This window comes from Helianthus annuus, chromosome 14 (assembly GCF_002127325.2).
Source record: "Helianthus annuus cultivar XRQ/B chromosome 14, HanXRQr2.0-SUNRISE, whole genome shotgun sequence".
Lineage (NCBI taxonomy): Eukaryota > Viridiplantae > Streptophyta > Magnoliopsida > Asterales > Asteraceae > Helianthus > Helianthus annuus.
In genome coordinates this window covers 15,666,776-15,694,404 of record NC_035446.2, presented here as the reverse complement: position 1 = coordinate 15,694,404, position 27,629 = coordinate 15,666,776, and the positions used below count along the sequence as shown (strand labels likewise).

At 38.7% G+C, this 27,629-nt stretch overlaps 2 protein-coding genes across 3 annotated transcripts; both read right to left on the bottom strand.

Annotated features, from left to right (window-relative positions):
• Positions 1 to 1,060: 1,060 nt before the first annotated feature.
• Positions 1,061 to 3,696, bottom strand: LOC110905297 (2-oxoglutarate and iron-dependent oxygenase domain-containing protein ICU11-like). 2 transcript variants are annotated; one of them, XR_002573012.2, is made up of 4 exons: positions 3,605 to 3,696; positions 3,440 to 3,534; positions 2,095 to 2,245; positions 1,061 to 1,622 (listed from the first exon to the last, which is right to left on the bottom strand). XR_002573012.2 is itself a non-coding variant. In XM_022151138.2 (4 exons), exons 2-4 carry the CDS (start codon positions 3,470 to 3,472, stop codon positions 1,526 to 1,528), a joined length of 270 nt encoding a protein of 89 aa, XP_022006830.1. In that variant the 5' UTR covers positions 3,473 to 3,534; positions 3,605 to 3,696; the 3' UTR covers positions 1,061 to 1,525. The 2 variants fall into 2 exon arrangements, 1 of the variants encoding a protein (XP_022006830.1); XM_022151138.2 differs by having other exon boundaries at positions 1,061 to 1,611.
• A 22,049-nt stretch (positions 3,697 to 25,745) lies between these two features.
• LOC110906464 lies at positions 25,746 to 27,192 on the bottom strand. The gene is made up of 2 exons (XM_022151594.1): positions 27,000 to 27,192; positions 25,746 to 26,917 (listed from the first exon to the last, which is right to left on the bottom strand). The coding sequence occupies exons 1-2, from the start codon at positions 27,190 to 27,192 to the stop codon at positions 25,746 to 25,748; spliced, it is 1,365 nt and encodes a 454-aa protein (XP_022007286.1).
• Between the last annotated feature and the right edge of the window lie 437 nt (positions 27,193 to 27,629).

Genomic DNA, 27,629 nt, shown 5'->3' with positions numbered 1-27,629 from the left:
GTTCGTATACAAGGATTAGGCGACTAGATCCTCCGCTAGTGGACCTACAAATATCCGGAACGCATAATTCGAGTTGCGAATGCGATTGCGATAAGCGATAAAGCGATAAAACATGCGATAAACATCGGTTAAACCTTGATAATTAATAGATACTCCACATAATACAACTAAAGCGATAAAGATAAAAGATTCGATTACAAGTCAATGAAGTCAAATCGGTAGTTAAGCAAGGAGTGACATATCACAATTAGCAATCTTTTCTTCCTTTGACTTTGCTTATCAATACACAAGTGTAAATCAATGGCCATGATTTGATTAAGATTATGATGTAAATCAATGGCCATGATTTGACAAGTTTTAAACTGATATTTTTAGAAAGGAGGAACGAAAAGTATAAAGAAGGGGAGCATTTAGCCCTCCACTTAATTATTTGAAGGTTTTTTTTATTTTGGTATTAACACCATCAATTAATCTACAATCTTAAAAAAGTAAAGTGGGCCTATTTTTTTCAAGAATCAAAATTATGAACTTTAAAAATCAACTCTATACCAAGTCAATCCCTTAGAATTCGAGTCGAGCTGTTCTTAGTCAACTCCATACCAAGTCAAGGCCTTAGTAAAAAATTCAATTTGGTTAGGAGTTCTAGTCGAGTTTGAGCTGGTTATGCCAAGGCTCACCAACATGTTTATCAAATTGTTCTTAGTATATATGTAAGAGAATATATTTTCACTCTAAACTTCTTTCTTCATCATTACTTGTAAAATAATTACAACTATTCAAAAGCCGAAGCAAATGTTAAACCCTTGAATAAGTATTTAAATGTTACATCTATTATAGGAATCAATTACAAGATACACGTAAAATTATAAAATGTTGTATACTTCTGGAAAACGTAAAATCTTAATCAATCATCACAACCAACTATCTAAATTGTCATTAAAACTAATCTTCAAATCATAATCAATCATCACAAGGTTCAGAAAGTTTTAATCCATTCCCATATAGCTTCTCACCTTGGGAGTCCAAAAACCACGTCAACAAACCGCATTGTTCGGTCCACAACCACCCGTAGTTTCATCCTTGGGATTCCAGAAACCACGTCAACAAGCCACTGATGCTAACCTCAGCACAGTTTTTTGGCAGCACAAGGCGCCCACTCGTCCCGGTATCTGTAGCAGTCAATGATTTCTCAAACAATGGAGTAACCATCTCATTCACACAGTCAAAGAATCACGGCAGGAACGAATTTGTTTGTTACGCATAAATAAAATCATCTATGCTTCAGTTTATGTATAGTAGGTGCTAGTATTTTAAAGAATTGAAAGAACACCGCTTAAAGATGCTATCAAATTCTTCAACTGTCATTCTGGGTGCATAACGGTCTAGCTTATTCTTCCTACTGGTTCCAGTGCCAGGCATATCGTTACGAGCTTGAACTTGAGCTCGAGCTTTAGTAGAGGACTTACTTCCACTGGGTTCAAGAGACAGTGGTGGAGGGGTTGATCGAGGTTCATCAGTCACTAGATTAGTTGCCACCAGTGTTTGTTGAACAGCAGCAAGAGGGGTGGGTGTGCGGGTAGACTCTTGCGGGGTTTCTTGAGAACTCGGTATCTGAAATTAAACTACACAAATACGGTGTAAGAAAACATGTGGCTGTATAAGTTTTTGAGTAAAATGTCCAATTTGTCCTTGAGGTATGGCCACTTTTGCAACTTCCTTGTTTTTCCGCATCTATATTCAAAAGGTTGAAATCTTGCCATCTTCATCCAACTCGTTAACTCTATCCTTTTTCTCCATTAAATAAGGGGCATTTCTATCTTTTTAGACATTTTTTATTATGATAAAAAACAATATAAGAAATAAAGATCCACCTCTATTGACTTTCTCCCCACCCAAACCCTTTAATCATCACAAAAAAAATGTCTAGAAAGACCAAAATACCCCTGACTTAACGTTAAAAATGGATGAAGTTAACTGCTTGGATGAAAAAGGCAAGAGGTCAAACCTTTTGGATCTAGATGCAGAAAAACAAACCTATGGACGAAAGTCGCAAAAGTAGCCAAACCTCAGGTAACTTTTTATAATAAAAATTACCTCTTGAAATAAGGCTTATGTAATCTTCCATCAGCTTATCAAGTGTGGCTTTCATGCCAATGTCATCAAGAGAAACACCGTATCCATTCCCTGTATTCGGGCGCAAGATGCTAGAGTCCGTGTTGTGGGCCCACGCATGAAAATGTTTCACCTAAGCAATCGCAGTTTTATTAAAAAAACATATAATCAAAACTTCCTGATCACAATTTAACATTAAAGCACATTTGTTGACTCTAAACTCACAACTAACTTGACAACTGTTATTAATTTACCATTAAAAGGCCAGATTGAAACTGATCAATCAGAAGTCATGTTTACTGCAAAATTAGAAGATGATTGATTATCAATCTAGATGCATTTTAACATTCCAGAATCTAATCAATTTCAGTAATTCAAGAATTTAAGCACATATTACATAGTTTTGCAACACTTGATTGTATAATTGGCTAACATATAGTTATGCATACCAATATTGCATCTTGTGGTCCACAACCGTTGCATTTAATTTTTTCGCCTTCTAATGTTGTATACCAGTACATGGATACTGGGCACAGGCGATGGAATTTCTGTATGGAAAATGAGTGTTTTTCAATAATAATATTAATAATAATAATAATAATAATAATAATAATAATAATAATAATAATAATAATAATAATAATAATAATAATAATAAAGGTACTCCCTTTATTCTTATGATAAAATATGGTACAACGTCGTACGAAGGACTAAATATATAAATTGAACACTACATAAATGTAAACATATTCAAAGCAGTGTCTTCAACGGAAATTAAGAAGCTCCGTTGTAGACACATTTTAGCATGTTACGAAGCTCTCATCAAGAAGAACAAAACCCAAAATAATCAATTATATAACACATAGAAAAGTACCATTATTTGCATACAGATTCAGTAAAACTTTAAAAGTAAAACTTTCACTCATTTTCTAACATTTTTCTTTTATAGAAATTAACGTCAATTATAGAGTTTGTATATTTAACCCATTATATCTATAAATGGATTGGAAATAAGTTTTAGCTCTACAATCAATATAGTTAACATCAAAAACCTTTTAAAGATACATAATCAATAAAAGCTTAAGTGAAAACGGACCCATTATTTGATGGAATGGTTTTGAAATGCGACCAAAAGTATATTCAGATATTACCGGCTTGTTTCAATTATCATTCTTAGAAGTTCTATAAATAAATATTGATTATATTCATGAGAAAGTATAAAAGCTCATCGTAATATTTCTTACTTCAACAAAGGATTCCAATACAAAAAACATCTGTAGATATTTAAATAAGGTTAATCATAAATGTCATTTTTTAGGTTAGTTACCTGCATCACTTTCGCAGATTTCATCTTCCGCATGGTGATAGATTCCTATGAACAATCACCATGCTATCAAGATTTAACCAGCATTCTTCAGTTCCCTGCATCAGGAATCAGTCAGTATAATTAACAGCACAAAACAATATAAACCAAGAACTGAAGACAACTAACCATTGAATCCGTACAATACTTTCGTCAACTGGAGGCAGAAGATGCGGCGCCCTAGATGCGGTGAACTAGGGTTTACCAACAGAAGCGGCGCTGAATAAAATAGAGAATCAGGGTTTGATTATTTATAATGGTGCGTTCATGTGAGATTTCCATTTTAACCCCTCATTTTTACACTAATTATCTATTAATTACCCTTCTGGCCCTTTTATTTAGTATGTTTGCTAAGACTAAAAAATTATGTAGTTGTGCATATGTGCTTATGATATACTTCAAACAACACATTTTTACATTACTTTTCACATTACATTGTCGTGTATCTCTATGTCACATTTGATCGAATAAGGTTTGAAGCATTCATCCACGTACATATACGAATTACATGCGTGGGTGAGATGTTGGGTTTCAAGCTTCAATCACATGCAAAAAAAACTCACCATAGGATATTTGTTACCAGTTCCACACCTAAACAACATCTCGCTCAACTCTTGAATCCCACCGGTAAGCCGGTTCCGAATCACCTCACAACGCTCTGTTTTTCTTGACTACAACTAGAGGTGCTTGCTACTTGCTTCCATTTTTCGGCCCTTATTTTCCTTTGTGACTTGAATGGTGACTTCAAAATTCAGATTTGAAATTGAACTATAACTCAATACGTATCCACCGAACAATTATGAAACCACCAATTTCAATATTAAAATGTAGTTCATAATATTATTCCAAACAAAGAAATCCGACTTTCGCTTGTCTCTTTTTCCTTAATCTGATGGTTGTTAGACATGTAAACTTAATTATGTTAGTATTTATTATGCAAACTTATATGTCCGATATGTATTATAACTTATGAACGATGAGATAAGCGGTTGGGATATTCAAACTGCCTATGGCAGTTATTCCCGCCACAAAATAACCGCCAAATCTCAGGTATAAATATGTAATGACCGGCATCAAGATCCGGTACCAAGACATTCTGAATATTCTGTTCGAATTGTCCATCTTTCTTCCATTGTTTCCCTCAATTCATTCATTTCACTATTTCTGCATATTTTGTTCTTGTTCCATCATGAATACCAATCAAAACAGTCCTCTTAATTCCGCTGCAAACCCTCTTGAATCCCAACATGAAGATGATGATAACGGCTTCCGCCAACATAGTGGTATCAGAGCCAAGGTTTCAAAGAAGGCAGAAATTCATCCCACGGTGTAGGTCCCTCGGAGGATGAGGTTAAACCTTATCCTTGTTATGGCTAACACACTAGCAAGTGCGGAATCCAAGCTAGAGTGCAAACCGAGATGAAACAAGCACAAACACAACACACAATCTTCACCGATTAACACCACTTGTATTAATACGTATGAAAGGTTCGGTTACAAGCTCAATGTCTACAAATCTGCTTTGCAAACTCTCTAAGTGTGTGTGTGTTCTCACAGAAGTGTCTCTGTGTTCTCAAGTGTCTACCTTATGAAGTGAACACATTACACGGGTATATATACCCAACACAGATCGTTTGTCCGAAGGGTCAGGTAGACTGATCGAAGGATCATCTATCGATCTTAAACCTATCGAAGGATCTACATATACCTCGAAGGATGATCTATCGAGGTCCATCATCATCCATCGAAGGTTTATCTTTCGAGCTCATCGAAGGATCTAAACTATCCTTCGATGAGTCATCCTTCGACACAGACATGTTACAATCAGGTTCTAACTGTTTGGCCAAGTCAAACCAGGAGGATGGTTGACTTGGTCAAACTTACAAGACTAACAAAGAACATCGTCTTATATCATACAGAATACAGACAAAGTACAGACACAAGTGCACTAACAAACTCCCCTTGGCTGTAGCTTTGTCTCGATCTTTGTGTCTTCAAGTCTTTGACGCCCTTTCAAGTCTTCAATGTCGGAGGATCTTCAAAGTCTTCACGTCTTGAAAGTAGAAAGTGTATCAACAAACTACCCGTATCATGTAGGAAGTGTGTTGACAAACTCCCCCTTAACATAAGCTCCCCCGTATCATGTAGGAAGTGTGTTGACAGATCTTCAATGCTTGAGATCCTTGTGGTGTTGATGATGGTCAGCGGCAACTCGATCATCTTCATCATTTGAGTGCCTTCACGTCGTGTCTTCATTCCGAAGCTTGTCGTCGACTATGTTCTCCTTGCCTTTAGAATCTGCACATGCAAGAAATCTAAACGCGTAATGAGAACAACTGCTTGGAAAATAGTTAGTATAAACAAATGACACACGAATGACCATGTCACAATCAAACACCGTCCGACAGTTTGAAAGTTTAATAAATTTGCCAGTTTTAGATTTAACTTTCAAAAACTTGCAAATTTCGACCGTTTATGAAGATTTAGTCAATTTGGTTTTCGTTCAGGTTTCAGGTAACGAAGACTCGAGATCCAACATCGTACAATCGAAAATAAAGTAGAAATAAAATCTTTTTGGCTTTTAGAAAGTTTATATTAAAACATACCTAAACTCTTTTTGGTACTTTTAATATTTCGAAATGTAAAGACTGAAAACAGTAAATAAATATATACAGACATTCTTTTTGCGAGTTTCGAGGGTAAGAGAATCATATCAGTGTACGATCATCCCAAAACGCTCTTGTTGTTCAATTAGTTAACATTAAGACAAGCATCCTATAACAATTATTGGTATTGTTGTCCACATAAGCTCAACTTATCAGATGTAATCATGGCGAGGGGATACGTTAAGGTATGATTTATACTTACCGACCGGTGTTCATCCACATCACGACACATTCCCGTATCAAGGTATGCACGAGGGTTCATCTTACCGGTGAGTATACCGATTATCATCTGTTTGACCGTATATGATGTGAGATTCTCACTTATTTTGATTTGAAAACAAGCCCTATGTGATAGAATCACTTATTTATGAGGAACTTGATTTTCATATGCATGAGGGCACAGGAGCAAGTCCGTGAACAGGTCAGTACTTCCGTACAGCAGAGAGACGAACTTGACTCCCGGATAAATGTGATATATTATCACTTATTTGTTTGGACATGTGATTGTTTATCACTTATTGGGGTCGTATGCAATATGTACACGTATGTATGGTATCATGGAAGATCTAGACTTGCGTCCCCGTTATTTTTCGGTAAAAGATACAACCATGATACCCAGATGATAAGCAGCATAAAGACCGAATATCTCAGAACCTCCGCAATCTATGAAACGAAATTTCGGTACTAAGACCATATGCCAATGAATGGTTCCCACCTGGTCTTCAGTCGATTTAAGATTTATATCACCCTGCACACTTTAAAATGATTGTGAGCCTACCGACACATCTTATATAGAGCTGCTTATCGTTTTTCATTTAAGGTTAAAGAGGTTTGGATTGACCACTGATGTACTATCATTTTCTCTTTTGCTCGCCAGGAAACTCATTTTTGTTTTTCTATTGTTTTTTTTTTTTTTTGAAATTTTTCGATGTTTTTGGATTTTCAGATTTTTGGATTTACTCCCCCTAAAATCAATAAACTAAGACAAATTTAAAAGACACAAAGATATTTACAAAAATGATTTTCCGATGTTGGTTTACTCTTGCTTGACCTTAATGCCGTTTACCAATAATAAGAAGTCAAATCTTGATTTGTCAAATGCTTTGGTAAAAAGGTCGGCACGTTGGTCATCGGTGTGGACCTTAACAACATCGATTAGCCTTTTCTCAAAGCAATCACGTATGAAGTGATATTTGATTTCGATGTGTTTGGTCTTTGAGTGCTGCACAGGATTTCTAGTGATCTGTAATGCAGCAGAATTATCAACGTAAATAGGAGTAGTTAGGAATTCAAAACCGTAGTCGCGTAATTGTTGTTGGATCCAAAGAACTTGGGAGCAACAACTTGAGGCAGCAATGTATTCAGCTTCGCATGTTGATGTAGCGACGCATGTCTGCTTCTTACACTGCCATGTGACTAGGCGATTTCCTAAAAACTGACATCCAGCCGTTGTGGATTTGCCGTCGATTTTGCATCCGCCAAAATCAGAATCACTGAATGCGATCAAGTTAAAGTTATTATCCCTAGGGTACCATAGACCGGTGTCACGGCAACCCTTCAAATAACGAAAAATCCTTTTTACAGCTGCAAGATGTGAGGCCTTCGGGTTGACTTGATATCTGGCAAGCAGGCACGTTGGGTACATTATGTCTGGCCTTGATGCTGTGAGGTACATAAGAGATCCGATCATTGCGCGGTAATATGAGGGGCTAACAGCTTCACCCTTCAAATCTGGAGTAATTCCGTGATTTTGTGGCAATGGGGTACCAATGGGCGTTGCATCAGACATCTGGAACCGGCTCAAGATGTCACCAACATATTTAGTCTGATGGATGAATATCCCAGACTCAGTTTGTTGCACTTGTAGGCCCAAAAAGAAAGTCATTTCCCCCATAGCACTCATCTCGAATTTATCCTGCATAATGCGCTCGAAATTCCTACACAAGACATCATTAGTAGAACCAAAAATAATATCATCAACGTATACCTGTACCAGAAGAAGATCTCCATCTTGTTCTTTGATGAAAAGAGTACAGTCAATAAGACCTCTTCGAAAACCGTTCTCCAGCAGATAGTTAGATAAGGTTGCATACCAAGCTCGTGGTGCTTGATGTAGACCATAGAGAGCTTTGTTGAGCAACCAAACCCGATCGGGATGGATAGGATCTTCAAAACCTGGAGGCTGTTCGACGTACACCTCTTCTTCAACCACACCATGTAAGAATGCACTTTTGACGTCCATCTGGTAAACCTTGAATCCTTTGAATGAGGCATAAGCCAGAAAGATCTGAATTGCTTCCAGACGTGCAACAGGTGCATAGACTTCGTTGTAGTCGATTCCTTCTATCTGACGAAAAACTTGAACGACTAAACGTGCTTTGTTCCGGATAACAACTCCGCGGTCATCCTTTTTGCATTTGAAAACCCAACGGGTACCAATCTTCTTGTAACCAGCAGGTTTCTCTACGAGTTTCCAGACACCAAGCTTCTGGAATTGTTGCAGTTCTTCGTGCATTGCTTCAACCCAAGAGTTATCTTTCATGGCTTCTTTCCAAGTTCTATGCTCTTCCTGTGAAACGTAACACGCGAAAGACCAATCGTTTTGTTGCCCGGATTCTCGAATAGCTGCATACAGGCCTGCATTGTTGTTGTTTCGCAACATGTTTCTTGTTTGAATGCCACTTTGCACATTTCCGATGATGTTTTGTTGAGGATGGGTATTATGAATCCTTGTTTCTGGATTATCTGGAGCTGGAATATTTATACCCAGGTTGTTGAGATTGAGATCAACAACTAAATCAATGCCCGGAATTGACGAAGAGGATGATGCAGTAGCTTCAGCTGTTCTAGGGGCATCCACTGGAGGAGTACCCTCTGAAGTACCATGAACTGCTGTTGTTGGAGCTTCTTGATCTGCATCTAGAAATTCATCATCCTCTGAAGATTCGTTCAATTCGGTTGCATCATGAAAATCCTCATTGTCGAGGGTATTATTGTTCACCGAAGATGGTTCTTGATTGACAAGAACTGGACGAACCACCGGTGAAACTGTTGCATTGTCACTCTCGAAAAACATCCTTGCCGCAGCACTTTCTTCAACGGCTTCAACATTGATCGAATTGAAAAAGTCATCGTACTCAAACATCCAAGGCTGACCAGGACATTTGATTGGCAAAGTGTGCCTTTGTACTCTGACCTCAGACCATTCCTCGACCCTTTTTGTCTCTAGATTCCAGACTCGTAAGTTAGGGGTGGCATACCCAAGAAAGTATCCGTCTATTGCTTTTGCCCCAAACTTTCCATTTGGATCGATGATTGTACATGGAGCTCCAAACGGTTCAAGATAAGACAAATCTGGTTTCCGTTTTTGAAGAAGCTCAAAGCAGGTCTTATTGTGCCTTTTAACTGTAAGGACTCGGTTCAATGTGTAACATGCAGAGGCCACAGCTTCAGTCCAGAATGGAATGGGCAACTGCGACTCTACCAACATTGTCCTAGCAGTCTCGATCAATGTGCGGTTCTTACGTTCAGCGACGCCATTCTGTTGAGGAGTATAAGCTGCACTAAACTCATGAAGAATACCCTTTGAAGTGCAAAACTCCGCCATGGCATGATTTTTAAATTCAGTACTATTGTCGCTACGTATCCGCCTAACCTTCAACTTATACAAATTCTCAATCTGAATGATCAAGTTTTTGATAATACCAAAGGTTTCACTCTTGTGTGCCATGAACGCCACCCAAGAAAATCTTGAATAGTCATCAGTAATCACGAGACAGTATTGATCATTCCGAATACTCTTGTGCTTGACAGGACCGAACAAATCCATGTGCAAACGTTCAAGAGGAACTGCCACCGTGTTGATCTTCTTAGAAGGATGTCGTTTCTTCGTTTGTTTTCCTTTCTGGCACGAAACACAGACGTCTTGAAGATGGAAGTTTTTAAGAGGAACACCATTCACCAATTCATTTGAAACCAAATGATTCATTTTGCGTAAGTGAATGTGACCCATACGTCTGTGCCAAGAGATAGAGTCTTTTTCTGTGGCTTTGGAAATGAAACAAGTTGCTTGTGCAGACGTAGTAATAGCTTGGCTCATATCAAGGACGTACAAATCATTTATCCTTGGAGCTGACAAGAGAATCCATTCTTTTGGAATTTTGAAGCCGGGTTTCAGCACATAACATCCATTAGCATCAAAGTGTACTGAGAATTGCTTGTCACAAATTTGAGAAACACTAAGAAGATTGTGATCAAGTTGTTGCACAAAGTTGATCTTGTCAAAGCTGACAATCCCGTTGAATATCATTCCTTCACCCGTAATATAACCACCCTTATCTCCAGCAAATGCAACATAACCTCCTCTAATAGATTTGACGTCGTAGAGAAGCTTCATGTCGCCTGTCATGTGCCTGGATGCCCCACTATCAACAATCCAATGACTACTGATAGTTCCTCCTGGAACACCCAGCACATGAACTTAATTGATTAGTTGGAGATGGGGACCCAAGCCATTGTGGTCTTGGGTCTTCCATTTTCATCAATAACAATAACTTCTTGTCTTTGATGATTGGTAAATTGTGATGGTCCCCCTGATTCAGTAACCGTTTTTGGTTTCCAGGTCTGTTTTGTTTTACCAGTGTCATTCTTTAAAATTTTAACTTCATGGTTGTCAGAAGTTTTTGAATTGTCTGGTTTGATAGAAACAGATGTTTTGTTAACCATATCGGTTTTAATCGCCTTTTCAATTTTCTTGACCTGTTGGCGTTTTTGTTTCTTTTCCCTTTCTTTTATAAGGCGGGGATCTTGTTTTACAGAAACAGTTTGTCTGCGGTCAGTTTGGTCACGGGGAACATCAACTTTTCCTTTTTGTTTATGAAGATATGGACAATTTCGAATTATATGTCCAATTGTTCCACACTCAAAACATGATCTTCGTTCAACAAACCCCGAAGTATCATGTAATTGTCTTGCCGATGATGATGAACTTTGTGATCCCGAGGTACTAGGTTTTGAACTACTTGGTTCATTTCTTTTCTGTACAGTTGCTTTCTTAACAAAATCTAAGTTAGATTTGTTTTCAAACGTTTCGATTTTGTCCGTTCCCGTCGATTTCACAAAATTTACCTTTTTGTTCTTCTTTTGATTCGGCTTCTTTTGTGCTTGAGTCGGTGATTTTCCTTTTGGCTTGGTGTGATTTTGCTGTTTTTGCACTGTTGGTAGTTTCTTATTGCCATATTGTTTTCGAATTTCGGCCTTTGGAATAGGAGGACACTGTGTAACTGTAACACGTGGTCCAGTCTTTCCTAAAAACTTACTTGTCGAATTTTCAAAGACTTTACTTATTAAAGATTGATTAACATTCTTAATAGGAAAATCTTTGTCAGAGTAGATTTTATCATCACCAACAAGAGTGTACAGCAAGTTCACACTCTCCGACTCTTTTGCAGACGAGGACTCGATTGCAACAGTCTTAGCGGGTTTTGCAGGAGGATCACATAGAATATGATTCTCAAGAGGTATGTCCTCTTCTTTGATTTCCGCATCAGACTTTGCTGGTACAGTATCATCGGATTCATCATCAGAAGAATCAGCATCCTCAATAATAACTGGAGGATCCTGATTCAGTTCAGCAGAAGACACACATGTATCTGCTAACACATCTGAATCTGATGATACTTCTTTCTTGTATCCAAGTCCTGTTGCAAATTCTTTAACATCTAGAGGAACAGATGGTTCAAAGAACATTCTATCCTCCTCGTCAGGCATTGCATCATAATTGTGTCTCACTGGTGGTGGACATTTTTTGTAACCTATGCATGTGACATCCCGTTTCTCTTTCTGAACGTCAATGATGTGATCCAACACATAGCTAGAGCTCAAATAACTGTCTAGCTTAAGTTGGATCGCCTCACTTTCGGTTTTCACACAAGCCATCTCTTTTTGCATAATCTCAAGGCGAGATATATACAAATTAATGTCAGTTTGTTTTCTGGAAACCATTTTAGTTAGCTCGGTTTTATCTTTCTTTAACTTTTCAATTACCGATTTAAACTCCTTTTCATGGTTTTATAAAACATATTGGCTTCAGTGCATTTTGAAAGATCCACGGTCAATTTTTGATTGTGGATGAATGTCACATCATACTTCTCTTGCAAAGCCTCGTGTTTGTTTTGCAATTCACACCACTTGGCATTCAAAGAAACATGTTTGTCTTGCAAGTCAAACAAACTAGCTTGTAAAGCATCATGTTTGCCTTGCAACTCAGACATGTTTGCCTCTAAATCAGTACATTTAACATGTAAACTATCACAATTATCACAATTAATAGCAGTGGGTTCATCGACACATACCTGACTTGATGAACTGTCGACATTAGCCATAAAGGCTGAATGGAGAGAAGACGAAGAATAAGCAGCTTGATCCACCAGGATAGATCTTCTTTGAGTTCCTGCTGCAGCTTCCTCCAAAAGCTCATCAATATCTGCATCGACTGACGCATTTGATGTCTCACCCACATGATCATCGCCTGAACTTGAGGATTCTTCATCTGAACTCCTGCTATATCCCGAAGAGTCTTCATCCTCAGAAGATTCACCACCACTGATGGAAGATTCTCCACCACTGGTGTGAACTAAATCCTTAACCACTTCAGCAAAACATGCTGTTCCATCTGGAGCATCACCACTCAACTGGATTGACCAGTCACAACCTTCATCCACTTGAACCACAAGTGCCCGGTTGGCATTTGATGTTCCAGCTTGGCTCTGGTTGTTGACAGGTATTAATGTACGCTCATTGTTCCTGTTCTGGTTCTGCTGGTTGCCTTGGTTTCTGAAGGGATTCTGGTTCCCATGCTGTGCTGGCTTTGTACATTCCCTTTTAAAGTGACCCCGTTCACCACAATTGAAGCACTTTACTGCCTGTTTATCGAACCCATACTTGGTGTCTTTCTTGCTTTCCAAGCTGGTTCTGCCAGTACTTTCCATGAAATCCTTTGCCCTTCTTACAGCACTAGCAAAGGCCCACTTGATATCCATCAAGTCCATCTCTTCCTTGTCAATCTGCCGATAGTCTTCTTGTGTCAGATTAATGTTGCCAATCTGACCTTCCACAAACCCACAGTACGCGCTCACTAAAGTGTTAAGCAGCTCCATGTGTTCCCTTGCTACTTCTACACTGACCTTAGAGAAGCTTGAAGTGTCGAGCTGTACTGTATTTGGTTTTGATTGCTGACCAGCAGACGATGTCCCTCCATAACACGCTTGTTGTTGAGCAGGAGGATGAGGAGGTGGTTGTATTGGATTTCCATACATGTCTGTGGTGGGGGCTGGCTTAACAGGAACTTGTACTGGATTGCCATACATATCTGTGCTTGTGACAAACGCCGTTTGAAGTGGAGCATGTGGACCGGTTCTTGCAGACAAAGAACTGGAAGTTCCATAATACATTTCTGGATTTTGTGGCACTGGAACTCTTTTTGCCTTTAAGGTTTCCTCCTGATCCTTGTTTTCTAAAAGCTGCACGAAGTCGTTGATGTTTGTAGTTCTCAAAACTCCGTTATACTACAAGATTTCCAAGAAACTATTCCATTGTGGAGGCAGTGCATCAACAAACTTCTTCACCACCTCTGCTGTAGTTGTCGCTACTCCAAAATTGTTCAGCTCTGTAAGCAAGTGATAAAACCGGCTTGTCATATCTCCCAAAGACACCTTATCCATGCACGTGAAACCGTCAAATTCTTTCTTGAGAAGATCATGACGCAATTGACTTGTTGCTTCATTCCCTACTCCTCTGGTTTTCAATCCGTCCCACAACTTCTTCGTTTTCTTGAAACTGACAAACTGGTGATAGATATCTTTGCTTAACGCCTGAGTGAGAATGGCGTATGCTTTCTTTTCCAGATCATACGTTTTCTTTTGATCTTCAGGAAGATCGGCAAACGTAGCAGTATCTGAAGCAGCAACCTCTATAGCTTGATCGAAATCTGTAGTGAAACGTATCCACAGTTCGGTATTTTGACCAAGTACGTATGTACGAAATCTATCAACCCAGCCCGGATACTCGTTTAAGTGCATCAACTTTGGAGGTCGATTCAAACTTCTGGTTTCGCTTTCGCTCAATAAAATACTTTGAATGCTCGGAGTTTGATTTGACACTAATGCCCATTGACCTGTCGATATGGCATTTGCTTGCGAAGATGTCGACACCGGAGATTCGGCCCATGAGGGAGATAGACTTGTATTTGTGTATTTTCCACTATCCGGAGCCGGTGTACCCCACCATGAGGGAGTTGAACCTGTACTTGTATATTTTCCACTATCTGGAGCCGGAGTTCCCCACCAACTTGGGTTCATGTTTGATAAGAAAAATGAATTCTATATCAATATCTCGAAAGATAACAACCAGCCGAAGGATCCCTGATCGAAAGACCTGAAAAACACAAACTTGTTAAACCTAAACATACTAAGATCGAAGGATCAATACTTGTTCGAAGGATCAACAGTGTTCGAAAGATCACTGTTGAATTTCGAACAATGATTTCGAAAGATTCACAATTGAAAGATCCTTATCTTTCGAATATATATCCTTCAAAAAGATTCCCTGGATCGAGGATAAGTCTCAGACTTCGAAGGATGTTCGAAGGATGATTATCTATCGAAACTTCCTTTGATCGAAAGATGATCTTTCGACTTCGAAGGATATCCTTCAATCTTTACTGACACGGTTGACAAAAAGGTGACCGGTTGGTGAAAAGGTGATGGGTTGGTAGAAATCTTTTGGTAGAAAGGTATGTTCAGGCCATACCTTTTCACCAAACCAGATTTGACTAATAAAATATACTTAAAATGGAAGGTCCTTATCCAGAAACCGGTCACCGGAGTAAGCCGGAATTTTGGCCGAAAATTACCAAAATCCTTAAAAACAAGTTTTAAGTTACCCAACCCGTCCTTTAACACACCCAGTAAGTTTAGAACACGTTGAAAAACACTAAAAACGGGTGTCCAAACACTCCAAAGTCTTGTATAAACTCGGTTTTTAACAAGGAAAAGAGCCACGGCTCTGATACCACTTGTAGGTCCCTCGGAGGATGAGGTTAAACCTTATCCTTGTTATGGCTAACACACTAGCAAGTGCGGAATCCAAGCTAGAGTGCAAACCGAGATGAAACAAGCACAAACACAACACACAATCTTCACCGATTAACACAACTTGTATTAATACGTATGAAAGGTTCGGTTACAAGCTCAATGTCTACAAATCTGTTTTGCAAACTCTCTAAGTGTGTGTGTGTTCTCACAGAAGTGTCTCTGTGTTCTCAAGTGTCTACCTTATGAAGTGAACACATTACATGGGTATATATACCCAACACAGATCGTTTGTCCGAAGGATCAGGTAGACTGATCGAAGGATCATCTATCGATCTTAAACCTGTCGAAGGATCTACATATACCTCGAAGGATGATCTATCGAGGTCCATCATCATCCATCGAAGGTTTATCTTTCGAGCTCATCGAAGGATCTAAACTATCCTTCGATGAGTCATCCTTCGACACAGACATGTTACAATCAGGTTCTAACTGTTTGGCCAAGTCAAACCAGGAGGATGGTTGACTTGGTCAAACTTACAAGACTAACAAAGAACATCGTCTTATATCATACAGAATACAGACAAAGTACAGACACAAGTGCACTAACACACGGCGACGACGATGCCATGCCAACATTGTCTTGATGAAAAACACGAAAAAGAGAAGAAATTCCTTCGTGTAAGGCTGTGTTATTCTAGTCATCAACCCGGCCATTAGATTTACTCGTGCAAAGCGAAGGAACATGACAAAGCCACTCAATTAATCAAACAAGCGATCAACACTGGAATTCAAAGACATGAAGATGAAGTCGTCAACCGTCAAGAGATGATCGTTACCGGAACAGAAGGTGGTCAGTGGGGTGATATCTGGTATGTGAGTTCAATGTTTAATCATCACGTTGCCGGTAATCTAGATGTGCTTAAACGAATCAAACATTTGGTTGGGGTGGAAACGAAATCAGGGGAGAATAACTTTCTGTTTATTCGGGGAATCGGGGCTATGGAAATCAGATCTGGTAATGAAATGTTAGGTATACAAAGTGTGTTTTATGCACCGGAATTATATTGAAATGTATTAAGCCTTGCTCAGTTAACACAACAAGGTTATACGGTTAAAAAATCCGGTCATACATGGAAGATATACCCAATGTTTTCTGCACCGATCACTATTTCGGTGAATAATTTAAATGGTTTAACCAAAGAGGAAGAAATTGGTTTGAAAGAGAAACAAAGGGTGATCGATTTAAGTGCAATGAATGATGAACACAAGGAGAATTATCTTAATTCTTACTTTAAGATATGAATATATCCACACAAGAACCTGATTGGAGTCAAATGATTATTCATGCTATGGAATTCCATGATCTTTCCGACTGCAAGTCACTGCCGGAAATGATGGAGGATGAAGAATTTGTGTTTAAGTATAAGCATGAATTGTAGAAAAAATTCGAAGAAATGTTAACATGGTTCATCAATGTCAAACTGGGAATTTCTACACCACCCATTCCACTATACACGTATGATAACAAGTTAGTGGACTTGCTCGGTTTATACATGGTGGTTAAATGTGACGGAGGGTACAGGAATGTGACCGATAACAATTGTTTTGGTCAAAAATTACCGAAGCAATTAAGTGATCAAATTAGTTAAGTGAGGTAGTGTGCTAAGAAGTGTGTTGGAAATATGCTAAATAAGTTGTTTGCAAAAACAGTTTTCCGGATACGCCTCAGGATATCGAGCTGTATCTACCATCAAACAATGAGCAAAAATGTGAAGGTTGACACGAGATGTACGAGGAAAGCCCTTGATCAATCTAGATCACCATCACAAAAACTCGGGAGCTGACAATCGCAGTTGCTTTGTTCTTATTGCTTTAAACGTCAGGATACAGTGCAAGATATTGATCAGATTGCTAAGTGTTACAATGTCTGTTGTGAAAGTGAAAGTTGCGAGAGAGAAAAGTGTGAGAGAGTAGTGAGTGTTCGTGTCGTGTCCTATTGATCTGATTTATCCATCTATTTATAGTTACCAAACACAAACTAAAACTCCTATAAATCAAGCCCCTGCCGTTGCTGTTGAAATTGAAGCAAAAAAAAATTATAAAAATCAGTAGTGTGTTTAGAGAGAGAAAGTAGAGAGAGAGTAAACGTTCAATATGATTTGATTAATTACAAAAGGAGTGATTACAAAGAGATACATAATCTAACAAACTAACTAGCTAGTAGCTAACTAACAAAGTCAATCAAGTCAAGACTAGCTAATAATTATGATTAAAAAATTAACTTTTTTTTTGAAGGGCCACTTTCATTCAGAACCAAACATAACAGACTATCTCCAAGGCGGAGATATCCACAGTACAACGGAATTACATTACATCAAAACTAAAAGAATGCCAACCCGCCCAGTCCACACTATCATTGCCCCTACTAGAATACCACAGAAAACAACTCAACGATTTGCAATCTTCACATTTGTCATCTTGAAAGCCTTCTCATTTCTCGCCTTCCAAATACGCCAACATGTTATGACCAAAATGCCCAAAATCACCTCCTTCTTTCTGCTCTGGCAGCCTACATGATCAACCAAAGCCTGCACGTCTTGGGTAGAAAACAGGAAAATCGGCGCGCAATCCCACTCCAAACTCCTTGAACGAACCTGCATTCCGGAAACATATTCTTTAAAGGAGAATCGATCGTTTCTTCAGCGTTATCACAAAAAACACAAAGGCTATCTCCTGTAACAATATTTCTTCATCTCAACGCCACCTTCGTAGGAATCCGATCTAAACAAGCTCTCCACATGAATATATTACACTTGGCCGACAACCATCTACACCAACGGAATGTGCTGACCAGCTCCTGTGACGTGCCACTTCGGACCCATCCTTTAATATCCTAAACCGAAAGATTCTTCAGCTGATTATTATTCCACGCCCACGAATCCTCATACTCGTTAAGAACAGTCCCCGACACCATCCGATGACAACTAATAAGCTGGTCCGACTCCTGCACAGTGCTCAAATATGACTTCCAATCCCAGGACATAACACTATTCTGCCCGATTCTGTCTGCGATCAAACACCATTTATTCTTTTCGAGCCGAAAAATATCCGGAAACATATTCTTTAAAGGAGTGTTGCTTATCCAGGGATGTATCCGAAACTTAATGAGCAACCCATTACCCACCTTCCCTTGGATTAAGGAATTAAAAGATGAACCGTTAATCAATAGCCGAGACCCACTAGTAAAAATCTTGCCCCATACACCCCTCACATTAGCCTTACACGGAACCGATTGCCAAATCCTACAAGACCCATGAGTGGAGTCTATAACCTTCCTCACATAGCATCCACCTCCTTTCTATATCTCCAAACCCATTTGAGTAATAACGCATTATTACTAACGTCCAAACTAGACAACCCAAGGCCACCATTTTTCTTAGATCGAATAACCACCTCCCACCCTACCCAATGAACTTTATTAACTTCCGAGTTACCTCCCCATAAAAATTTTCTAATCAACGCTTTCAGTTTGTTAATTACCCCAACCGGAGCTTTAAATAAAGAGAAATAATAACACGGAAGGCTCTCCAAAACGGATTTTATAAGAACAACCCTTCCTCCTATGGAGAGAACCTTAGCTTTCCATCTCGATAGTCTCTTCTTGAAAACTTCCACAACCGGGTTCCAGCTATTAACCCTACTCATGTTAGCACCAACTTGAATCCCAAGGTACTTGAACGGCACGATACCCGAACAACAACCCAACTCTTCGGCCTTCTCTCTAACCTCTTCTACATTCTTACCCACACCATAAAGAGTCGACTTGTTGATATTTATTTTTAAGCCCGAACACAAGTAAAAAATTCGCAAAATTCTTCTAAGAACCTTAAAATTTGAGTCCGACCACTCTCCCATAATCATAGCGTCATCAGCAAATAACAAATGGGATAAACATGGTCCGTTATTAGGAAGGTCAAACCCTTTAAACAACCCATTGTCAAACGCCTTCTTAACGAGCCCCGACAAAGCTACCATAACTATAATAAATAAGAAAGGAGATATAGGATCGCCTTGTCTCATACCTTTACCACAAGAAAACTCAAATGTGGGAGACCCATTGACTAGGATAGACGACCTAGCTGAATTTAACACACCTTGGATCCACAAAACCCAAACCTCGGGAAACCCCATTTGCCGCATAGCCATCAACAAGAAGCCCCAATTCACAGTGTCGTGGGCTTTTTCAAAATCAATTTTAAACAAGAAAACCCGTTTGCCGCTTTGTTTCACCCAAGCCAAAGTCTCACTCACAATTAAAGGCCCGTCAAGAATATACCTTCCTTCAATAAACGCCGATTGAGTTTCGTTGATCAGAGAGCCCATGACTATCTTTAATCTATTTCCAAGAACTTTGGAAATAGTTTTACTAACTATCCCAATTAAATTAATGGGCCGATACTCTCCTAATGTCACCGGGTCACCAACTTTAGGGATCAACGTAATAAAAGACCAACCAACCCCACGACTAATCCGGCCGGTATTGTAAAAATCCTGAAAAATAGCATTAAAATCATGCGCAAACAATGACCAGAATTTTTTAACAAACCGGAAATTGAAACCCCCCGGGAGCTTTATCACTCCCACACGAGAACACCGCGTCTTTGATTTCCTCATCCGTGAAGGGCACCACCAAATTGTTCGCTTCTATAGAATTCAAGCACTTTAACCCATAACACTCCAACTTGGGCCGCACCACCAAGTCTTCCACGAACTTATTACCAAAGAAATGAAGAACTTCCCTCTTGATCATAGTCGGCCTAGTTTCCCAAGTCCCATGTATTATAAGACCAGGAATAGCATTGGACGCCTTCCGATTATTTATCGATCCATGGAAAAAAACCGTGTTTGCATCTCCTTCCTTCACCCACTTAACCCGGGATTTTTGTTTCAAATCTTGGTTTCGAAAAAATTCAATACTTCGTAATCTCTTCGAGCCTTCTTCAAATATCCAGGTCTCTTCTTCTGAAAGATCACGAGTATCCAAAACCTCTTGTAAATCGAACACCTCTTTTTTCAAGCAATCTTCCTCCTCCCTTTCTTTAAACTTAACAACCTTGAGCCAATTTTTAATACCACATTTGACTCTTTTGAGTTTGTTCATAAACTGTTCATCCGGCTTACCACCCAACTCGCCTTCTAAAGACAACGCCCCAGTGACCACCTCCTCGATACCTTCCCGACATAATCATGAATTGAAAAAGCGGAATGGTTTCGCTCCAAAATTTCTAGACACCACCTTAAGGATTAACGGACAATGGTCCGAGTACTCCCGAGGAAGCGCCCAGTACTCCGCGTTGGGCCACTCATTAAAAAAATTAGAAGAAACAAAAATGCTGTCAATGCGACTTAATTTGTTCCCAGCACAGAATGTAAACTTACGTAAACTTACGACCACGTAGAGCATACTCGCAAACTCTAATATCTTCAATAAAGTCATTAAATTCCTCCGAAGCCACCGCGTTGAACTAAGAATTTCGACTAAATAATATTAGTCGACGTCGTCCGTAAGGCGCGTACGCGCCTAACGAGCGTCGAAACTAAGTTCGTCGTTAAAATATATATATATTTTTATTATTTAGTCGAAGTCGAACCGTAAGGCACGTAGGTCTCTAACGAGCGTCGAAACTAAGAAACTAAGATCGAAGTTTTATATTTTAACAACGATCTTAGTTTGGACGCTCGTTAGGGACCTACGCGCCTGACGGTTCGACTTCGACTAAATAATTAAAAAAAATTCTGTTTAAAAAAGTAAATCTGTTTAAAAAAATTCTGTTAAAAAAAATTTTGTTTAAAAAAGCAGTTTTCTGTTAAAAAAAACAATTTAAGTTTAAAAAAAAATATTTTCTATTAAAAAAAACAGTTTTCTGTCGACGCTCGTTAGGGACCTACGCACCTTACGGTTCGACTTCAACTAAATAATAAAAAAAAATTTAACGACGAACTTAGTTCCGACGCTCGTTAGGCCCGTACGCGCCTTACGAGAATCAAAACTAAGATCGTGGTTAAATTATATTTTTTTATTATTTAGTCGAAGTCCAACCGTAAGGCGCGTAGGTCCCTAACGAGCGTCGAAAGTCAGACGACGAACTTAGTTTCGACGCTCGTTAGGGACCTACGCGCCGTACGGTTCGACTTCGACTAAATAATAAAAAATATATATATTTTAACGACGAACTTAGTTTCGACGCTCGTTAGGCCCGTACACGCCTTAGGAGCATCAAAACTAAGATGGTCGTTAAATTATATTTATTTTCTTATTTAGTCTACGTCGTCCGTAAGGCGTGTACGGGCCTAACGGACGTCGAAACTAAGTTCGTCGTTAAAATATAAAACGACGAACTTAGTTTCGACGCTCGTTAGAGACCTACACGCCTTACGGTTCGACTTCGACTAAATAATAAAAAAATATATATTTTAACGACGAACTTAGTTTCGACGCTCGTTAGGCCCGTACGTGCCTTACGGACGACGTAGACTAAATAATAAAGAAAATATTATTTAGTCGACGACGTCCGTAAGGCGCGTACGGGCCTAACGAGCGTCGAAACTAAGTTCGTCGTTAAAATATATAATTTTTTTTATTATTTAGTCGAAGTCGAACCGTAAGGCGCGTAGGTCCCTAACGAGCGTCGAAACTAAGATCGACGCACGTTAGGGACCTACGCGCCTTACGGTTCGACTTCGACTAAATAATAAAAAAAATATATATTTTTTAACGACGAACTTAGTTTTGACGCTCGTTAGGGACCTACGCGCCTTACGGTTCGACTTCGACAAAATACTAAAAAAATATATATATTTTAACGACGAACTTAGTTTCGACGCTCGTTAGGGACCTACGCGCCTTACGGTTCGACTTCGACTAAATACTAAAAAAAAATTAACGCCGAACTTAGTTTCGAGGCTCGTTAGGACCGTACGCGCGTTACGAGCGTCAAAACTAAGATCGTCAAAAAAAAATTTGTTCAAAAAAATATTCTATTTAAAAAAACAGTTTTCTGTTTAGAAAAAAAAACAATTTAGGTTAAAAAAATATATTTTCTATTTAAATAATAATAACTATTATTAAAGTAATAATAACTAACGTACCAGAAGAGCGGATCCTTAATCGTCATAACCCTCCCCTTGGATTGTTGGTGGTCCCACTAACCGATGTCCGCGATCAGAGCCCAAAACCCTAAAAGCGTGGGTTTATCAACTATTACCAACCCCTGTTTACACCAATGTTTATTAAACATTCTCGATGTAAATTATTATTCTTTAAAAGTTACGGATGATCGGTTTTATTAAACGTTAAATTAATATTAAATCTTAAATTTTATATATTAAAATAATAATAATAATATCAATAAAAAATTTGTGTTAAACGTACCTTCGTATATAGATCCGTAGCGATCTCAGCCTCTGTATACAATCCGCTATGCACCGCAAAGTCTGCAAGTGACATAGTACGCGCCTCGCCAGCCATGCGAAAAGAAACCTCGGGCGGGGGAGGGGGCTGCGCAGGGTTCACAACCTGATTTGGCCGTCGAGGATGAAACTCGAACGACGACAGAAACTCGATCAGTATCTCCCTGTAGCTGGGTGTAAACGCTAGCACAAACAATCGATCCCACGGTGAATCACGGGGACCAAACTCCCGCGCCCAATCTTCAGCCGCGAGCTCCCGGAGGGTTTTCCAAGAAATCGCAAAATAGGCACCGACGTGCATCTTCCGAAGTTTTTCGCAACGGAGAGCAGCGTGAGAATCCGGAGGAAACTCCAAATACGGATGATTCAGGAGAGGATCCGCCGGTGGACACTTCTGCTTCTGCGATTGCGGCTACTCCGGATTAATGTCTTCTATTTCCATTTCATCATCCATCTTTCTCGTCCTGAAACAGCAAAAAATTTATTAGATAAAATTTTGTTTAAAAAATTCTGTTTAAAATTCTGTTTTTTGTTAAAGTGATTTGATATAATGTGTAACAGATCCATGTTTTTTTAAACAGAAAACTGTTTTTTTAAACAAAATTTTTTTAAACAGAATTTTTTTAATTATTTAGTCGAAGTCTTCCCGTAAGGCGCGTAGGTCCCAAACGAGCGTCGAAACTAAGATTTCACAGCCGTTTGCGGCCGCATTTGCAGCCGTAAAACGGCTGCAAATGCTACGGCTGCAAATGCGGCCCACGGCTGCAAATGCGGCCGCAAACGGCTGTGAAATCTTAGTTTCGACGCTCGTTAGGGACCTACGCGTCTTACGGGAAGACTTCGACTAAATAATTAAAAAAAATCTATTTAAAAAATAAATCTGTTTAAAAAAATTCTGTTTAAAAAAATTCTGTTTAAAAAAACAATTTTCTGTTTAAAAAAACTTCGATCTGTTACACATTATATCAAATCACTTTAACAAAAAACCGTTAAAGTCTTTGACCATTGCAGTTGACAGAACCATTGTGGTGCATTAAACGTGTAGCTTATGAAGCCTTCAAGGTTAGTTTACACAAGAATCATATGCATTAAACAGTTTTCTGTTTAAAAAAACTTGGATCTGTTACACATCATATGCATTAAATGGTCCTGTCCTAAAAGAACGGAAACGCTCTTCGAGGCGTTTTCCCTCCGCCTCACGAGGCGTTTGCCTCAAGGCGGAACGAGGCGTAAGTTCAAGGCGGTATTAATAAATAAATATATATATATATTATAAAAAATACTAAACATCGGATTCAACAATTTAAACATATCACAAAAGACACAACTAGTCTAAAACATCACCAATATTCACTAATTATCGCTAATATTCACTAATTATCACCAATATTCACTAATTAGCAATAAATTATCGCTAATCACTAATCATCATAATGATAAAAAGTAGCAATAAATTATTAAACAAAGTAACGATTCAGCAATAAAGATTAAAACTGAGGCGTACGTTTAATTAGAATAGGTGAGGCGCCGCCTCAGATAAAATGGAACAGAACGGAACGAAACGGACGCCTCACCACACTGAGGCGTACGTTTAATTAGAACAGGTGAGGCGCCACCTCAGGAACGTTTTTGTACCGAACCGCCTCGAGGCGTACACCTCGGACATTTTTTAAAACCATGATTCTGTCAACTGCAATGACCATTGCACGGCCATTGCTACTATCAAATCACTATTTTCTGTTGGGACCTTCAGTAATTCTAATATGTAGTCTAATATAATCATGGAACCATTACAGTTGACACAAATAGCATTACACATTACACAGGAATCAAACTGCATTACACATTATACAGGTTTCAAATAGCATTACACATTACACTAATCAATGCTTAACCAAACCCAAATTTACGAAAGTTCAATCACTAACCAAACCCTAATTTACCTAAAAAACATCTAATTTACGGATAAAATAAAAAAAATCAAAATTACTTAAATAGGTTGAGTAAATACCTGTTTTATACTTCGAATTCGTGTCGTGTCGTATACCGTCGATTTTGCCAGTCGCCTTCGTATGCTCTCTTGTGTGTGTGTTTTTGAGATTTGGGGAAGAACAGAGCTGCGTAGGGGTTTCTCTGATTTAAATCAGAACCTCTACGCAGCGTAGAGAACCCTACGAAGCGTATAAAAATAATAATTTTACCATTTTACCCTTGTGTTTGGAGCAATATGGAGCTGATTTTTAGGGTAAAAAGGTCATTTACAAACCTGATATAAGCTGCGTATGGTTCTCTACGATGCGTATTATTATTATTATTATTATTATTATTATTATTATTATTATTATTATTATTATTATAGTTATTATTATTGTTATTATTATTATTATTATTATTGTTATTATTATTATTATTATTATTATTATTATTATTGTTGTTGTTATTATTGTTGTTATTTTTATTATTATTATTATTATTATTATTATTATTATTGTTGTTGTTATTATTATTGTTATTATTGTTATTTTTATTATTATTATTATTGTTATACGCTACGTAGTGATCCATAAGCAGCGTATATAAAGGTGGTAGATGACCTTTTTACCCTTATAATCAGCCTCGTATTGCCCCAAACACAAGGGTAAAATGGTAATTTAACATATATAGGTTTTGAAAATTTGATTTGGGGGGAAACTGTCCGACTTTTACATACACTACGTATGGATCAATACGCTGCCTGGTAGTGTAACTATTTTACCATTTTGCCCTTGTTTTGTGGCAATACGTAGCCAAAAAAAGGGGCTGTTTTGTCATTTTAATCTCATACGCTGCGTCGGGATCCCTACGCAGCGTATATAAAGCTACATTTTTTTTTGTGTTTTCCTTTGTTTAAATTTATAGAAAACAATATTACTTGATAAATAATACAAATATAATTTAAAAAAGCTAAAAATAATACAAAAAATATGAATTATAAAAATAAAAAATGATACAAACTTTATAAATTAAAAAATTTCTACAATTTACAAAAATACAAGTTTCCGCTTAATTTTCAATAACATTTAAACTCGGTTCTTTGTCTTTGTCTTTGTCTGAGTCTGATTTAGGATTGATTAACTCGTAGTAGTGCTGTAACCGCGGTCTATACATTTCTTCCCACCGTTTCGCAGCTATTGATAGATGTGTCGACCACAACGGGGTCACTAAAGGCATGGGGTAGTCTCCTTCTAACTTAGCATGTATGAAGTGTCCCCCGTCAACATGTACGAGCGTTATCGCTTGAGGTCGTGGATCTAGTGGAGCATCCGTTAATGGGAAGATGGTAGAGCTCCATTCGATGCTTAGCACGTGGAGGACAATATTATACCTTTGCGCTATGAGAAGCCCTAAGTGGGGCATTTCCATCCAGTGACTTTGATCGCACCCTTTCACTGAATTCCATTCGATGTTGTTACGTATTCGTTTAAAGTCTCCTTTGTTATATGTTTCAAATACATGCTTCCAACGCTGCTTGTTATGGTCAATCTCCAGTAGTAAATCACTTCGAATACGGGGCCATGCGTGTTCCATAAAACCTAAACCGACAGCTACAGACCTGTACCCATAATGACCGTCTTGGGTCACATCTTGTATACGCGATATGTAAGAGTGAAACTCTGATGGAATTTGATTCTTAAACCTCTTAATGCTTAACAAGTGCTCGTCCCCCTTCATTAATGGAAAACCCTGATCATCCCGCGTCTCCTTCTTTTTAGAACTCGTTGAACTGTTTGGTTGCATTTTAGGTTTTTCAGACTTCACAACCGAACCAGTTCCACGAGAGCCCTCTGACGGTACGTATGAGCTATGTCGGGGTAAATCGTACCTATGTTTGGGGGAAGCGGTATATACGTTGCTGTCCTCGCCATAGGAGCTGTATCTCGCAGCTTCGTCTAACCTCGCATCTTCATCTAGCCTTTCTTGTACTTTCTTTGATGTAGGCCGACCGCGAGTATTTTGTTGGACGATCGGTGGTTTCTTGGTTGACGATTTCGGGGTGAAGACCGGTTTTATCTTTGAAAGCATACTCTTTTGCTGAACGGGGGACTGCGCATCTAAATGTTGCCGCACATTATTGAGCTCTGCTACAATATCGACTTCCTCGTCTACCAGTTTACACGGGAGCAAGTCAAGCTTACGCCAGAATACATCTATGTTGTCGAGTTGTATCATACGCCCTGCACAGTTAAGTTAATACGGTGTGAGAAACAGCTAAATCGTACAAAATAACAAAAGGTTTGTGGTTTTAATATTTTTTACCTGTACGTTTGTAGTTTTCCAGCCTACAAGCACACGGCAATCCACAGCTAAGCCACATATGGCAACCACATGATGCGTTAAGTTTCCGCAACACCTCCAGCTTCTTCATTAGCTCTTTTTCCAGCAAATCAAGTGCTTCATGGGAAACCTTTCCACGTAGGTTGTCCAACAACGGGTGTCTGTGGTGGTTCATCGTTTTTTCGAGGCTATCCGTGAATTTTTTTTGTATTTCATCGTACTATGTTTCAACTATATCAATGACGCATCTTGCTATTCGCACTAATGAACTCCCGCGCGTAATGTATCTTTTTAAATTTGCGTGCTGGCTCTCAACTCTGTTGGTGGTGCGCTGACCAAAGTTGCGACACTTATCGGTCCACGCATAAACGAACATTTCTTTATAGTCTTTGAGCCAGTTTTCGTAGACGTAATCATAGACACCTGCAAAAATAAAATAATGAAATGTAAAAGCGTGTGTAAAATATAATAGGTTGGGTGAGTCGTTTGTTGAAGGAACACTTAATTTCTCGGTTGGCAACCACGAGTCGGTTATACATTTTCTCCAAGTTGTACTTGTACATGGGCTCTGAAGTAGATTCGCACACTCTCCGCTAGTACGTCATAAATTTC